The sequence below is a fragment of the Drosophila bipectinata genome, chromosome 3L (assembly GCF_030179905.1).
Source record: "Drosophila bipectinata strain 14024-0381.07 chromosome 3L, DbipHiC1v2, whole genome shotgun sequence".
In the NCBI taxonomy this organism is placed as follows: domain Eukaryota; kingdom Metazoa; phylum Arthropoda; class Insecta; order Diptera; family Drosophilidae; genus Drosophila; species Drosophila bipectinata.
Genome location: NC_091738.1, coordinates 27,637,250 through 27,654,945, shown reverse-complemented (window position 1 = coordinate 27,654,945; position 17,696 = coordinate 27,637,250). Strand labels below are relative to the sequence as shown.

General features: G+C 39.1%; 1 protein-coding gene across 1 annotated transcript in view; it reads right to left on the bottom strand.

The window, feature by feature from the left end:
• l(3)80Fg (dnaJ homolog subfamily C member 16 l(3)80Fg) overlaps nucleotides 1-17,696 on the bottom strand; it is a 260,296-nt gene that overhangs the window by 224,285 nt on the left and 18,315 nt on the right. The window contains exon 4 of the mRNA XM_043210124.2: nucleotides 12,350-12,530. Within this exon, the coding sequence (XP_043066059.1) occupies nucleotides 12,350-12,530 (181 nt within the window). The remainder of the gene's footprint in view (nucleotides 1-12,349; nucleotides 12,531-17,696) is intronic.

The following is a 17,696-nucleotide window of genomic DNA, read 5'->3' as shown; positions in this document are numbered from 1 at the left end:
TGTTTAGTGTTATCGGCGGGCAGTTTTGCCTGTTCAGAGTGAACGTAGCATGCTTGCATTTTAGTTCGTTCACTTTAATTCGCCAGTCTGGCAGCCATTTTTCGACATCGACCATATGATGAGCTAGCTGCGCAGTTGCTTGAATCGGGCATTTTGAGCGGCTAAGAATAGCTGTGTCATCGGCAAACGTGGATGTTGTTAGACGTGTGCTTGTCGGGATATCTGCTGTGTAGAGGACATATAATATTGGCCCTAGCACGCTGCCTTGAGGAACTCCAGCTCCAACAGTGTACTCATCGGATATAGCGGTATTGCACCTCACGACAAATTTTCTGTCGTGAAGGTAAGACTCCAAAATCTTGTGGGTGCTGTAGGGGAGCATTGTCTTGATCTTGTACATTAGACCTTCCAGCCAGACTCTATCGAATGCTTGAGAGACATCTAAAAATATGGCAGTACAGTACTCTCGTTTTTCGAACGCGTTCCGAATTTCGGATGTTATCCGGTTGACCTGCTCAATTGTTCCATGCTTTTCACGAAACCCAAATTGGTGTGACGGGATTCCTTCCTGGATTCTCAGGTATGTGTTTATCCGAGTCATTAGGCATTTTTCAAAGAGTTTAGATAGGCAAGAGAGTAGGCTTATAGGTCTATACGACGTGGGGATAGTGTGGTCTTTTCCCGGCTTTGCTATCATTATTATAATTGACTTTTTCCATCTCACTGGAAAGTGGCCAAGTTTTGCGATGGCATTAAATAGCTGGGTGAGAGTGCAAACGGCACAGTATGGGAGTTCAATGATCATTTTGGGAGTTATGAGGTCGCAGCCCGGGGATTTTTTCGGATTCAGTTGTCGTTTGATGATGTTAACGATTTCGTTTGGGCGAAACTCAATCGGCTCATGTTGAGGCTGGGGCTCATCTGATAGAGTCGGCAAAGTAAACGCATTGGTGGCTGGATTTGGTTGGAAGACATTTTTAAGGTGTTTGGCAAACGTACTGGCTCTGTCTGCGTCGCTGCGCGCCCACCCGCCTGTGGGATTTCTAATAGGCATCACGGTTTCTTTCGGTGAGCTCAGAGTTGGGTGAGCTCTCCATAGTGAGTGTTTCGTACTGTTAGTTGACAATTGCTCTATGTAGCGGTGGTGGACATACGTTTCTTCTTGCTGTAGAGCTTGATCAAGTTGACGTGAGGCATGTTTGAAGCGTTGCTTAGCAGATGGCGATCTGTGACATTGCCATTCTCGACGTAAGCGTCGCTTTTCGAGGACGAGCTGTTCGATTTGTAGATTTGTCTTCTTTTGATTGCGTTGTGTGTTTATAATTTGAGGTGTTGAAACTCGAGCTGCAGAGACGAGTACAGACTCCAGCGAATTAACAAAACTGTCTACGTTGGCTTCGTCGCTGAGGTGAGGACTCAGCTCAATGTGTGAGCTGATGTACTTCCTGTACTTAACCCAATTGGTTTTATGCGAGGTCAGATTTGATGATTGATCCCATGTTCCTGGGTGTTGGAGTAGAGTAAAAAGGACAGGCGAGTGATCAGATGAAAGATCCGAAAGGCATTCGGCGCATATCAGATTTTTAGGAATGTTTTTGGTAATCGCAAAGTCAATTAAATCGGGAAGTTTCTTTGGGTCTGCCGGCCAGTATGTTGGTGTGCCAGAAGAAGCATAGTCTAGCTTGTTCTTAGCTTTGATAATTGCATTATAGAGCTGCTTTCCTTTTGGGGTCACAAGACCAGTGTGTGTGCTTGGCATTGTAGTCTCCTGCTGCTATGAAGTGGTCTCCGAGTGAGTTGAAAAACTGCATAAACTCATCTTCGGCTATGGTGAAGCGTGGGGGGCAGTATACGGCAGCTAGAGTTAATTGCTTGCCAGTATTTAGGTGTATATTTATTGATGTGGCCTGTAGGTAGTTTTTTGCAAATTTCGTATGATAATGATGCTTGATACGGCTTCTGATTAAAATTCCAGTCCCGCCGTGTGCTTTACCGTCTGGATGATTTGTTCCATAGAATGAATATCCTCGTAGTTGGAAATTGTATCTGTTCGTAAGATGTGTTTCTGAAAGCAGCATTACGTCGATTTGATTGTCTAGTAGGAATTGCGCTAACTCGAGTTTATGCTGCGAAACGCCGTTAGCGTTCCATGTAGATATTCGTAGGGAAGTCATTATTTGGATTGTTGTGAAACCAGCATTTGTATTAATAGATTTTGGTTTCGCATTAGATCTTGCATAGTTGTACGCATAAACGACATGAACTCCGTAAGGCTTTGTTGTAGACTGCATATCATAGCTTCAAAGTTACTTTTTGGCTGCTCCGGAAGTTGATACTGCTGAGCCGTGTTCGGTTCTTGGTGTGCTGATTGCGGCAGTGAGCTTTTTGAGGCTGGGGTAGCCAGTCCTGATTTTAAAGCGCTTGCGTATGTGACATTTTTGTCAGAGTTTATAAGTCCTAGTGAGGATCTGGCTGCGGTCGAGAAGAAGACTTCAGGGTTTGTCCTGGAGGCTATGAACTGATTATTTTGGGTGCGGGCAGTAAGTCCCCTCTGGTGGATGCGACTTTTCAGCTCCTTATAAACTGGGCAACCTCTATAGTTAGCAGTGTGATTTCCACCGCAGTTGCCGCACTTTTTCGAGTTTTGGTCATCTTTGCTCGCTGGGCAGTGTGCGGAGTCATGAAGCTCACCACAAACTACAGAAACTGGGCGCAGTTTACAGTATGACCTTGTATGGCCATATTCTTGGCAGTTCGCACATTGTACCGGGCCATTGCGTTTGTGCGGCTCCTCAACTGTAATTCTGCGGTGCAGCAGGAACTGAAGATTGTATATAGGGTGCACTTCGTATTTCTTGAGGGGCTTAGTTTGTGGTTCGAGTTCAACCTTAAAGAGTGGCTACGGCTTTCTAACCCTGTTAGAGATATTGAACACTGTCTTAACGCTAAATCCCTTCTCTTGTAGCGCCTTTGTTATCTCTGCAGGCGGTACTTCGGGCTCTATGCCCTTAAGTACGACTTGCAAGCCCTTGCTGCTTTTTAACTGATACGTATAAAAGTTCTTTTTTTTGTCGGTGAGGTATTTTGATAATATTCTGTAATTATCTTCAGACTTCGTTTGAACTTTTGTTTCCTGGATATTGCCCTTTACGAGTGGTATTATGTGAAAGTTGTCCTTGCCAATGAGCTCTATAATTTTGTTGACAAGAACGTTGGAACTTTTTTCTCGTACGTATATTGGCGGGGGCTTAGGCTTCCTTTTTTCGACTTCTGTAGATTCGACGTCATCCTCATAGTCTGCCAAGATTTTAAAACGGTTTGAGTTCGTGGGCGTTTCTATTGCGGCTATGTTAGCATTGCCACGGGTTATTTTGCGTTGGGAGTTTAGGGGGCTCAGCTTCCTTTTGATTTGGATGTAATGATCCATACCAGTCTGCACAGCCGGCTTAATATTTTCTTTGTTTTTGTTCTCTTTTTCGGGCAGCACAGCGGCTGAAGTATCAATGTTTGCGTTGCTAGCTGATGACGTCGTTAAACGCGCTGTCGTTACAGTAGCGGTTGTTGTTGTTGTTACGGTTGACGTTGTCAGAGAGGTTGCGGTGCTAGTTACTGCGCTCCTTGGCTGCAGAGACATCGATGGTAGCGAGGGGGAGCAAGAACGCGCTCTCACGCTCTCTACGTTTAAGAATTCGGCCAAGTTTGGGGTAATTGACCGTGTTTGGGATGAGCTTGCATTACTTTCGGTTGCTTTGAAAGTGAAGTAAGCGTTGTTTCTTTGTACTGAGAGCCGTCTCTCGTCTTGCTCACGTTGACGTTGTGTGCTAACGTCGTTTAGACTCATTGCAATCGAAATTGATATTGTTCGAGTTTTAAATGTTATGTTTTATATTAATTAATTAATTAATCAATATAAACATTAGCGATTTCATCGCTGAAAGCGTCTTTTCGCGTTGTTGTTGATTTGCGAAACCAGTCACTGCACTTTTTGATATTGATGAATGTTTTTTTTCCCGGAGCACAATAAATACACGTCTGCATGCGACGACGATTCGCGAGACTTTTGCGAGAAAAACCCGACTTATGAAAGTCGGAAAATTAAAATAAGTTTCAGTGTAACGCATTCCAAATTCACCAATCTTCAGTGGTGAAAACAGAAATTTTGATAGAGGAATCAAGGGATCAGCTGACAAACACAGCTGTTGCAATTGCAAAGCACGAGCGACTGAAATATTAAGTTTTGTTTACAAAGTTTGAGCGGGCAAAAGTAAAAAGCTAAACAATATTACAACATTTTTTAAAATGAAATCCAGTCTTTGTGGCTTGAATTATATGTATGTGATCGTCATTTGTAGAATAAAATCGTGTTGTCCCCGTAATCGAGCAAAAATGAAGGTAGCCTTCTAAAGGCATATTTTGGATGAAGTCTCATGTTCATAAGGGATTTAAAGTGAGTGCAGAAGAGTATTATATGCTGTAGAGTATTAAATTCTTGTTCGAATGAATGTAATTTAAAATACAACTTTTTACCGATTTTGTGAGAATTTTTCATTTCCAGGACATAACTTTAATTTGGCAAACACAGATTTTTTTGGGAAATGTTTCGAGCAAAGGGAAAAGTCGCAAAAGAGAATGCTGTTTTTTATTTTATTAAAGATTCCATCTCAGGAGTGAATTTTAAAGAGTACAGCGATATTGTAGACCAAGCGAGTAACAAATTTTGCTACCGCTTGACGCAAATATGGAATGATTGCTCTTCAATCTCAGTAGCGCCGGAATCATGCAGTTTGGCTGAATTCAAAAACTCTTATAAATTTTCCGAAAACTAATATGCCAGTAGGCCAATACTGGCAATATATCTCGCAGAAAGCACGCTTCATAGTTCCAGTCGCTGTTTCTAAGATTGCTACACGATGAACTCCTATGGAAACTATTCGAGAAACTATTTGTTCGAGAAACTATTTGTTAGTATATATGACGCTATTTGTAATTTATTAAGCTAGGAGGAGTTAGTAAGGAAATTTAAAATTCTATATTTTAAATTTGATGGACAGGAAAGAGATGCTATGATTCTTCTTTTTTATTTTTTTTTTTTTGTTTTAACCGGTTTTTAGAATTTGGAAATGGCTTGTGCATCAATAAGAGCATCAGGTAGCATTCCTGTATTCATCATAAAGCTTAGAGGCCCAGACGACCGAGGGGCGCTCAAGAAACGATTTGTTAGTAAATATTAAGCTATTTCTCAATTATTAGGCTAGGAGGAGTTAGTAAGGAAATTTAAAATTCTATATTTTAAATTTGAGGGACAGGAAAGAGATGTTATAAAGTAGAGACCATTGTAGTTCGAACATAATACCCTAAAAGGGTCATGCAGTGCATATGTCGAACTACAACGGCTAAGGAACAGAGGACTAAAGTTTCGAGTCCTTCTATTAGGAATGTTAAAATTTAAGAGTTTTAGTAAATGCTGGCTATCTACATCCCCGTTAATAAGGTTATGCAGAAAAACTACACCGAGCATTGTCTTACGATTTGTTAAGCTAGGTAAGTTTATAAGTTAAAGTCTGCTACTGTAGGATGGAAGGTGAAGATTTGCATCCCAGTTTAGACCTCTAAGTGAAAAAGTTAGGAAATTCTTTTGTACGGATTCTATGCGGTCCTTATGTACTCCATATTGCGGACTCCAGACACATGAACCGTACTCTAGTATAGGACGGACCAAGGAAATAAATAATGTTTTGGTTATATAGGGGTCATTAAATTCTTTTGACCATCTTTTGATAAAACCAAGGACTCCTTTAGCCTTATTAACCATTAAGGAAATATGGTTGGCAAATTTAAGTTTTATTTCAGGATGCCGAGATCATTAACCTGGGTTAATTTTTCTAAGGCAATCCCATTAATGGAATATGTAGCTTGCAGAGGGCAAGAACGATAAAAAGACATATGCTCGCATTTTGATCCATTAAGTATTAGATCATTAGCTAAACACCATTCTTGAAAATTATCAGGGTCAGACTGAAGACTGCATTGGGCAGAGATGGATTTGTACTGAAGACAAAGCTTTGCATCATCTGCATACATAAGAACTAGAGAGTTCGTTAAAGCAGGGGGCAAGTGCTTCTTATAAGCGATTCTTGATTGGTAAATTGTTTTAAGCTTGCTTAGTGTGGTTTTCGGATTATGGCCATATATGTGTAACCCGTAGTCGATTTTTGACATAATGATGGATTTGACCACGTAAAAAATTTTAGTTGTGTTGCAGCAGAATTTTTTGCTAGATAGACATTTTATTACGTCGAGTCTTTTGGCTAGTTCTAGAGTGAGGTTTTCTACATGATTGTTCTATTTGTAGTTTTTGGTTACTCTGATTCCAAGTATTTTGAGGGAAGTGACATTCTGTAGGGGGGAGCTGTTGGATTGCAGTTTGAGGCAGCAGTTTTTCCTTCTGGAGATATGCAAGTGTTTGCACTTGCTGGTTGAAAGCGATGCGCCAAAGTAGTTGACCATTGATTTATGTCATTTGGAAGTGGGTCCAAGTTGATGCTGTTTTGTGTTTTCCCTAGCTTGTATGTGAAATCGTCAGCGTATCCAGTGAATTCAATTTTTGTATGTTTAGCTATTATTTTATTTAGTTGACTGAAGGCGATTGCAAAGAGTATCACAAATAAAGGAGATCCTTGCGGTATTCCGTTGTGTAGTGGTTTCAGATTGGAGTACGATTTGTTTGTTAGGACTGTGATTTTTCCGTTGGTAAGGAAGATAATAAACTTCCTTAGGAAGTAGTTTAGGATAGTTGGTCCTATTTTCCAGGTGTGAAGTTCGTCGACGATGCTGTGGATGCCTATTATGTCAAATTCTTTGACGAAATCTAATGAGATGATCGAAGTGTGGTTTTTTTTGGAAAGGGCCGTAGTTATCTGATAATCTTGCAGTGCTAGAGGGTCAGAAACCGATTTTTCCTTTCTAAATCCCATTTGACGGTTATCAAGAAGCTTGCCATTTGTAGCTAGCCACCATAGCCGTTTTGCTATTATCTTATCGAGAACCTTTGAAATGCAGGGGTTAAGCGAGATGGGTCGGTTTGACGTTATGTCGGTTTTGTCTTTATTTGATTTAAGTATGGGAATTACACTGCTTACTTTAAATTGCTGGGGGATATTTGATCGGAGGATGTTGTTGAAGAGGTTAAGAAGTCTAATTTTTAGATTAAGGGGTAAGTAATTCAGCATTGGATACCCTATGCGGTCTTTGCGAGAAGTTTTTCCCTTGAGTTGGTTGAGTGCAGCCTGTAGTTCTATAAGCGTTATTTCTTTATAGAACTACAGGCTGCACTCAACTCAACTTTGATCTAAAGTGCTGTGGGTGACGGAATGTGTGTGTTAGAGGTTGGGTTAGTTTATCGTTGAATGAAATTTTCGTGGAAGTTGCTGTCGAGTGATGCATTAGACCAGTGTGTGCAGAGGGTGTTGGCTATTTCGTTATTGTCCAGAATGGCCGCAGAAACGGTTGATTTTGGATCATATTTCTTCGATTGGAGAATTTGGGTGGATTTCCGACGTGAAGTTTTCCATGGATTTTTTTTTTCTTGAGTTTAGCGTTGGTTTTTTTGTAAATTAGTATGTTTGTGGTGTCAACGTATCTGTTTAGATTTGTCCAAGCAATTTGTTTTTCATTTTGTAGTTTTTGGAGAGTTTGGTCCCACCATGGTACGTTCCTCTTTTTGTTAGAAGGGTGTGATTAGGGAATGGATTCGTTGGCAGATTGGATTATTATCTTGGTTATATTGGCGGTTTCTTTGTTTATATTAGCGCTGGGGGGTTTTCCAGCGGATAGTTTGTCTGCGATTTCCTAAAAGAGTGGCCAGTTTGCCTTTTTATACCCTTGCAGAGGGTATTATAATTTTGGTCAAAAGTGTGCAACGCAGTGAAGGAGACATCTCCAACCCTATAAAGTATATATATTTTTGATCAGGATCACCTCCTGAGTTGATATAAGCATGTCCGTCTGTCCGTCTGTCTGTCTGTCCGTCTGTCTGTCCGTCTGTCTGTTTCTACGCAAACTAGTCTCTCTGTTTTAAAGCTATTGACTTGAAACTTTGCACACACCCTTCTTTCCTTTACACGCAGTATATAATTTGGAACGGCCGGGATCGGCCGACTATATCCTATAGCTGCCAAATTTCATAAGGATCGGCAGACTATATCCTATAGCTAACGGAACGATCGGAAATGACCTAACCTTCGTGTTTTTGATAGAAAACTAGAAACTTAGTAGAGATTATATTTTTGTTCAGATAATCCGATCTACCAAATTTCATTAGGATCGGCCGACTATAACTTATAGCTGCCATATAACTGAACGATCGGAAATGATTGGTAAAAATATCAACTTTGTTATTTTTGAAGAAAGAAGTTTAGGACTTTTTTTAGATTTTGTATTATAATAAATTGGGTTATATTATCATATTCTCATAAGGATCGGCCAACTATATCCGAGGTTTGCGATATATATCCGGTTTTAACTGCAAGGGTATATCAACTTCGGTTCCACCCGAAGTTAGCTTTCCTTTCTTGTTTAGATTAAATCTTGGTTTTTCAGTGGGGTTGTTTACTCTATGTTCGTCAAACAGTTCGATATAGATTGGATTCGGTCACCTCCCCGCTGCCTGATAGGGAGGTGACCGAATACCATTTGGAGCTCAGATTAAGAGGTGGAGATGCAATTGAGAGATCTATGTGCGTGAATGTGTGTTGGGTGGTGAAGTGGGTGGCTGAGCCATTGTTTAGAGTTGTGGGCGAAAATTGATTTATGTATTCAAATAAGGTTTTTCCTTCTTTATTGTTAGTTGGTGAGCCCCTGCTTCTGTGCCAGCTTTTAAAGTTCCCAGTAATAAGTAGGGGAGGTCGTAAATTGTCGTATATGTTTCTTTGGTTTTGTATTGTGTAGTTTTTGTTGGGTGGTATGTATGAAGATACTATAGTGAATTTAGTTTTTGACTGAATTGATACTGCTATTGAGTCAAAGTAAAAGGAGTTAATTGGTTCATTTTGTTGTTGCAGTGAGTTGTGGATGAGGAGAGCGACACCCCCAAAACTGTTTGGGGTGTGTTTTCGTGATATAGCGTATAGTTAATCGGTATAGTTATGTTTTGAGTGAAGTGTAGGTGTGTTTCTTGAATAAATATAATCTTGGGACTGTGTTTTTTTATGAGGATTTGTAGTTGGCTGTAATTGTTTATGTATCCGTCCATGTTCCACTAAATTATTTTGAGCATGGTGATTTTTGAATAAGGAGTGGAGTGAAATTTAGGTATAGTTCTTAGTCTTCATCGTTGCTGGTGTTATTTGTATTGTCGGGCTTAGTCTTGGTGTTGAGTTTCTCTTTGGATTTTAAGGGTGTACCTATTTTATTTGATTTAACTAAGAATATTTTAAGTTTTGGGTCATCGGAGAGTTCAGATCGCGTTGTGTATTTTGATGAGGTCGTGTCCATTGGTTCCTCGAGTAGGTCGTCGTAGGTGGTCCATTGTCTCATAGACGTTGATTAAGATGTTGAAGTTGATGGATGCGGTGTAGATGATGTTAATGAATGTGGTGTAGGAATAGATGTAACATTGCTGCGGATGTTGATGGTGTACTGGATTCGTGCTGTCTTGTGGTCTACTTTTTCAGGCAGTGATTTCTTTTTTTTTTATAAAGGAGGGGCAGGATTTATCCATTGCATTCGTACTTGGATGTATGGATGTACGTGGATGTACTTGTACGCTCTCGTAGCCTATCCATAATCTTTTTGGTAAGGTTAGTGTGCCGAACGTGAGTATAATTATACCTGTTTGTGCCTTGTTGTTGTCGTCTGAGTTTGTTTTTTTTTTAGGATTTTGCGGACAGCAACTACTTTTGAAATTTAAGTTCTTCTAAAATTTCGTTTTCGTCTAATTACCGCAAATCGTTGGGGTAGATGACTCCTTTGGAAATGTTTAAAGATCAATGTTCTTCCGCACGAACTGGAAAGTTTCTATTTTAATTAGTTTCTGGGCTTGAAAAGAATTTTTGGTTTTCACCAGTAGGGCTCCAGATTTAGTTTTGTGGCAAACTTCGACTGCACCATTGCATTTAAAGTCAACCACTTTTTTGATTAGGAATGGGTTAATTTTTTCGAAGGTGTTATTGTCTTTTCTGGTGATAATTATATATTTGGGTTCACTTGTGGACGTTGGCGGCGGTCGGTCGGGTTGTAGTGACACTGTGGTGTCTCAGGGGCTCGGGCCCTAACGGAATTTGTTTGTAGCTAATATTCTTAGTGTTTGTTGTAAGTTTTGCTCGGGTGATAGTTAGTCGCGAAATAGTGTTCGCGAACCGAGTTAGTAAAGTAGATAAGCAGTGGCCTGGGGTTTTAAATAGTCGCACGTCTTTACTGGTCGGAGTTCAGGGTGAAACTGACAAAATAATTATTTTGACCGAATTACACAATTTATCTGACTTAAATAATTACAGCAGTACAAAAATAATGAAACTATTGAAATAACGGTGTTTTTAAGCATACCAGTCTTGGGGCGGTCTTGGGCACTAAAGGGTTATGAGCATTTTTATTTAGACGTTCTGGAGAATTAACGCAATCAAAAGCATCAATAGGATGAAAAAATCTTCATTCAATGGACACAAAATTAACGCTGTAGGTCAATCAATAGCATCATTAGGATAAAACAAGAAAGAAAAGCTAACTTCGGGCGGAGCCGAAGTTGATATACCCTTGCAGTTAAAACCGGATATATATTGCAAACCGATTCTTATGATTAAATCATAATAAAACCAATAAACTACAATAAACAAGAAAGGAAAGCTAACTTCGGGCGGACCCGAAGTTTATATACCCTTGCAGTTTAAACCGGATATATGTCGCAAACATCGGATATAGTTGGCCGATCCTTTGGGAATATGAATATATAATCTAATTTATTACAATACAGAATCTAAAAAAAGTCTCAAGCTTCTATCTTCAAAAGTACCAAAGTTGGTATTTCTACCAAAAACCATTTCCGATCGTTCAGTTATATGGCATCTATAAGATATAGTCGGCCGATCGTTATGAAATTTGGTAGGTCGGATTAACTGACCAAGAATATAATCTGTACCAAGTTCCAGCTTTCTATCTTCAAAAACACGAAAGTTGGGTCATTTCCGATCGTTCAGTTATATGAAAGCTATAGGATATAGTCGGCCGATCCTTACGAAATTTGGCATGTCGTATTATTTTGCCAATAGCGCTCGTGTAAAATTTAAACTCTCTAACTCTAAAAACACCGAAGTTATACCATTTCCGATCAATCAGTTATATGGCAGCTATAGGATATAGTCGGCCGATCCGGGCCGTTCCGACTTATATACTGCGTGCAAAAGAAAGAAGGGTGTGTGCAAAGTTTCAAGTCGCTAGCTTTAAAACTGAGAGACTAGTTCGCGTAGAAACAGACAGACAGACGGACAGACGGACATGCTCATATCAACTCAGGAGGTGATCCTGATCAAGAATATATATACTTTACAGGGTCGGAGATGTCTCCTTCACTGCGTTGCACACTTTTGACCAAAATTATAATACCCTCTGCAAGGGTATAAAAATCTAAAAAAAAAGTCCCAAACTTCTATCTTCAAAAGTACCAAAGTTGGTATTTCTACCAAAAAAAAATTTCCGATCGTTCATTTTATGGCAGCTATAGGATATAGTCGGCCGATTCTAATGAAATTTGGCAGGTTGGATTAGCTGACCAAAAATAGAATATGTACTAAGTTTCAGCTATCTTCAAAAACACGAAAGTTGGGTCATTTCCGATCGTTCAGTTATATGCCAGCTATAAGATATAGTCGGCCGATCCTTATAAAATTGCATGGCATGTCGTAATGTTTTGCCAGAGATAGCTCTCGGTTCAAATTTGAACTCTCTAACTTTAAAAACACCAAAGTTATACCATTTCCGATCAATCAGTTATATGGCAGCTATAGGATATAGTCGGCCGATCCGGGCCGTTCCGACTTATATACTGCGTGCAAAAGAAAGAAGGGTGTGTGCAAAGTTTCAAGTCGCTAGCTTTTAAACTGAGAGACTAGTTCGCGTAGAAACGGACAGACAGACAGACAGACAGACAGACGGACAGACAGACGGACAGAGGGACATGCTCATATCAACTCAGGAGGTGATCCTGATCAAGAATATATATACTTTATAGGGTCGGAGATGTCTCCTTCACTGCGTTGCACACTTTTGGACAAAATTATAATACCCTCTGCAAGGGTATAAAAATCGTAGTATAATCTTATTTCACCAACAATCAAAATAAATGAAAATTGTAACTTACCCGAATGTTACACGATCATAAAACTCAAATGCTGTTAGAAGGTATCTTAATCTTATTTGACTACGAGGTTCAAAAATTAAAGCGCGTACTTTATTATCCATCCATCCACTCAGAAACGCATTTATATTTTTACTTTCAATACGGTGTAAAATATTAAATGGCATTTTTTTCCTTATGAACTCTGAAAGAAAGTTGAATAACAGGTTTTAAATTTTTTGTTCACCAACACTACTGTTCAAGCATTGAACACTATTTTATATACAAATTCTTAAAATAGAGTTTCAAGGGATCGGGCCCATGAAATAAGAGACAAACAGCGTGGTCTAAAACCGATCCCCTGCAGCCTAACACAAACACATACATAAGTGGTGCGCTTATCGCACTTGAGAAAGGGTCGCATAGCATGTCAGCGTGCAGTGCGTTGATAAGTAGTTTTAAATAGGTTTAAGATTTTAGTGTATCCTACTTATAAGAGAATTGTACAGAATAAAATCCGTAACTGATTTATTCGAAATCCCATAACTTCGATTTTTGTAGACTTCTATAGTGGGATTTTCTATTTTTGGCAAAATGGTTGACCTACCCAATTTTATAAGGATCGACCAACTATATCTTAGAGCTGCCATGGTATCGGAAATAGAAGACAGAAGCCTGAAACTTGTGTTTATTAAAATCAAGAAATTGGTCTTATAACGAAGTTCTCAGAAAGATCGGCCAACTAATGGCGATATTCGCATTGTGACGAGATTAAATATACGCCAAGACAGGTGGCCGCGTCGGGCGAAGCCGGGGAAGGGGAGTTGAGGGGGTACTAGAGCGGTCAAGCAGATGTGTGTGGCGTCATACTGGAAAGCAGGACTAACGGCAGGAGCATATTAAAGGAGGATTAACGGGTATGCGCGGTGACTCCCAGGTTTGAAGGGGGCGCAACGCCTAGTCTCTGGCCCGTCACGCATTCGGCAGCGCGTATGGGCGCAGGTGTGTGGTAATTAGTGGCGAACGCCAGCCTTGTTTGTGTCCCTGAGATCAGTAAGCCGAGTAAGTGGCAACAGAGCAGCTGCGGAGACGTGCAGAGCACCAACGGAAGAGGCAGGCGAAGCGGAAACCACAGAAGCAGCGTGTGAGTCCAAGCAAACTGAACCGGCACCAGGCGTACGCCTTGGAGATATGGCGACCAACCAACGGTAGCAGCGATGGTCGAAAAGAGCGAGAACACAGGTGAGCAGCGAGAATCCAAAGCAGATTGTAAAAACCAAGGACTTAGAAAAAAGGATTTTTTCTGGGCTCAGAAAATCACTTCGAATTATAAATTTGGTGGAAAGTTACCGCAAACTCTGTGAGCTAGACGCGGCATTTACTGCGAGCAAAAAACGCACTAAACTTCGCTTTCGCAAATGACCATCCCGATAAAAAACTCCTCGGAATGCTCCTCCAGCGACGGAGGCACAGCTAAAACATGCGATACACCGTTTTAAAGAGTTTTCCAGCCAAATCTTGTCGTAATCTATTTTATAATACACTAATGGCTGAAAGAAAAAAGAGGCTTCCGGTGCACAGTGGTTGCGCTCGTAGGCCATAAATCGTAAAATCGACTTATAAATAAATAGTCAAAATGTAAGGAATTTGTCTCTAAATGGTTCACATTTTGTCATTGCAAGCTAGTTATTTCCGGAAATCTAATGGGATTTTCTAAAAATAGAATGCAGCTGTGTTTAGTGAGCGTTTCGTCAAAACAAAAGTGAAGTTCAAAGTGGTCAGACGTTCGCAAAAATTCACCAAATTTTATTATTTAAAAGGCATGCTAAAGTTGAAGGTATAAAGTTTAATGAATTGGTTTTATGAAATTTATCTGACTAATTAAATTTTATTTGTGTATTTCAGATCGATTAAACCTTTTTTGTGTATTTTGTGAACGTAGTTTTCATGATTAGTTAAAGTTTTATTTGTGATCTTACGAAATCCCACAGCTGCAGAAATTTGGAGTTGTTTATATAATCGGAAAAATACTGATGCCATCTAGCGTTTGCCAAAGTAAAGTTTTTCCTTATTGTACTTTTATTTTGCCTCGCCCTTCGTGTTTGTATTGTTTTTGAAAAATTTTTAACAATTTTTTTTCTGAAATTAACTTTCTAGGAGATTTCCATAAATGTGTATTCGTCTATATATTTTTAATCTTTGGTGTGCAGAAGGTGGCACCAACGCTGGAAGAAAAAAACAAATTGAAAACAACGGTTACATTCCCGAGCTAAGACAACTACCAAAACGTATTGGTTTCATATGCAAAAGAATTGCTACTTTTTGGGACAGTTACAAACTAAACAAAAAAGAAGAAAACTGCAAATATGCAATATCAATCAAGTTGGCTGAATGAAATAGAAACAATTTGTGTTGACCTGTGCTCATGAGATGTCTCAACCAACACAAGAATGTGCCAATCTTGGACGGCCGAAAATCGACTTTTTAGATTGTTAGAATAGAGAAAAACGTCGAAGGATTGCTGAAATAGCAAAAATGGATCAATCTGCTGCTTCCTTGCTTCGATCGTGCAGCTTGTCTTTAGGCCCAAAACATTGTCAAGCCGATATTGACGAAGTTTTATCACTTTTTGTGGAGACGAATTTAACAAAACATCAATATTTGCTTACTTGTAAGTTTATTAATACGTTTGTATCATTTGATATATTGCCGAGTTACGAGCCGGTTTTGAAAGCAATAAAAAAACAGTTACAGAAGAAACCAGCGTTACTGAAGCAAAAGCTAAAGTTCAATTGCAAAGTTTGTTTAACCATACTGCTTCATGTATTTTAAAACTTCAACATAAAGTTATTGGGAACATTAAGGATGATTCCGGTAAAAACTTAGTTTCGATAGGAAAATAGGTATTCGATGGTAGCACCGGAGAGTGTGAATATAAAATGAATGCGCTTTACAATAATTTGGACGACTCTACTCTCTTTGTTACCTCATACGTACCATTGCAGCTGATTACAAATTCTAGTGATCCTAGTGGTCTAGTGGTCAAAAAATAATTTGGAAAAATCTTCTTCTTCAGCTTCTGCAGACCAATGGGTTTCCAATTTGAAAAGGAAACAGCTCAATTAGCTTTAAACGAAGACAGGCATTATAAGGAGCAAATTAATAATCTTAACCCGACTGTATGCGATATCGTCAATAAAAAAATCGAGGTTAAGCACAGCTTGCAATTGACCATGGTAGATGGAAAAATATGTTATGCCCTCAACAATACGTCTGCAGTCAAATGTTACATTTGTAAAGCAAGGCCAATGGAAATGAACGACTTAGAAAAGTGTTTGGAGAAGAGAAACTGCTTCAAGTTTTGATTATCACCGTTGCACTCAATATAAGATTTTTTGAATATTTTTTGAACGTTGCCTACAGATTAGATAAAAAAATGTGACAAATTTATACCGATGAGGAAAAAATGCATTTTCTTTAAGAAAAAAAAAAGAACTCAAGAAGACTTCAGACTCCAAGTCATGGCATCAGGGTACAGGATTAATGCTGACAAAATCAGAATATATGCTCTTGACACTGCCAAACAATTGTTATGTTTGTATGATTGATACTACCTATTTGCTCTTTTTTCAATTGAACAATTATCGGAAAAAGCTGCAGAGTTCGCGGAACAAAGACATAAAACTATATAGAAAGCATAACACATGAAAAATATCTCGAATTGCCACAAAAACGGATTTATTTAATAGACTATTTTATTTGTTATGGCTCCTAATTTGTTTACAAAAGTGTCTTATTATTAAAGTAGTTGAATTTTACTTGAAACTGGTACTTATTTGTGTTTAAAATTTTTTCTATGGCAGCTGTATACTATAGTTATCCGATTTGAACTGGTACTTATTTGTGTTTAAAATTTTTTCTATGGCAGCTGTATACTATAGTTATCCGATTTGAACTATAATTGGCACGCATATACAAAACTGGTCCAAGCATACAATCTGTAACTTTGGTTTGCATATCTTGAAAAACAAAAAAGTTTTTTATACTATAACCTTATTACTATCATATTGTTCCTATGGCTGCTATACTTGTATGACATAAACGTACGATATGGCCAATTTTTATACCCTTCAGAGGGTATTATAATTTTGGTCAAAAGTGTGCAACGCAGTGAAGTATACATTTCCAACCCTATAAAGAATATATATTCTTGATCAGGATCACCTCCTGAGTTGATAAAGGCATGTCCGTCTGTCTGTCTGTTTCTACGCAAACTAGTCTCTCAGTTTTAAAGCTACCGACTTGAAACTTTGCACACACCCTTCTTTCCTTTGCACGCAGTATATAAGTCGGATCGGCCGACTATATCCTACAGCTGTCATATAACTGATTGAGCGGAAATGGTATAACTTTGGTGTATTTAGAGTTAGAGAGTTCAAATATTACTATTTAAGCTATTTTTGGCAACATAATACGACATGCCAAATTCCATAAGGATCGGTCGTCTATATCTTATAGCTGCCATATAACTGAACGATCGGAAATAACCCAACTTTCGTGTTTTTGAAGATAGAAAGATGGAACTTAGTACAGATTATATTTTTGGTCAGGTAATCCGACCTACCAAATTTCATAACGATCGGCCGACTATATCTTAGAGATGCCATATAACTGAACGATCGAAAATGTTTTTTGGTAGACTATGCCTCGCGACTACTAATGGATACATTTTTTTTTCTTCGCGATCTTTTAGAATTTTGGAAATGGCCACAGCAGCACAGTGGTTTAATGTTAATCTTTAAGTAATGTTTCGTAATGTTTATTTATTTAGGCTTAAGTTTGTATAAAGCGCTTAGTTGGTCGCAAGCCGACTCTCTCTCGGCCGTTCCACTCAACGAGCCTTTCTTTTGAGAGTTTCAGCTCCGCAATGTCTAGGTCGGGACGCCCTCTCCATTATAGAGAGCTATAACTTCGCGTATAACTAGTCAGGCCGCCCTCTCTGTACATAACATTGAGTCGCTGCATGCACCATAAGCTGGTCTATCTGCTGATCATCCGGCTTCATCTGCATTGCATAAAATTAACGATTTATTAGCAATTTGCTATTTATTGAAATAAGAGGAATAGGTAAGGAAATTTAAAATACTTGTTTTCAAATTTGAGGGACAGCAAAGGGAGATGATAGGGTAGAGACCATTTTACCATTGATGATAGGGTACGTCGTGTTGAGCATATGTCTAACTAGAGGAAATAGAGGACTAGAAAGTTTTTCTATTAGGAATATTGAAATTTTAGCGGGTTTGTAAATGCTGGCTAAAAAAACTGAACCCAGAATGGATAGAATGGGCAAGAAGAGTGGGAAGACTGGCGT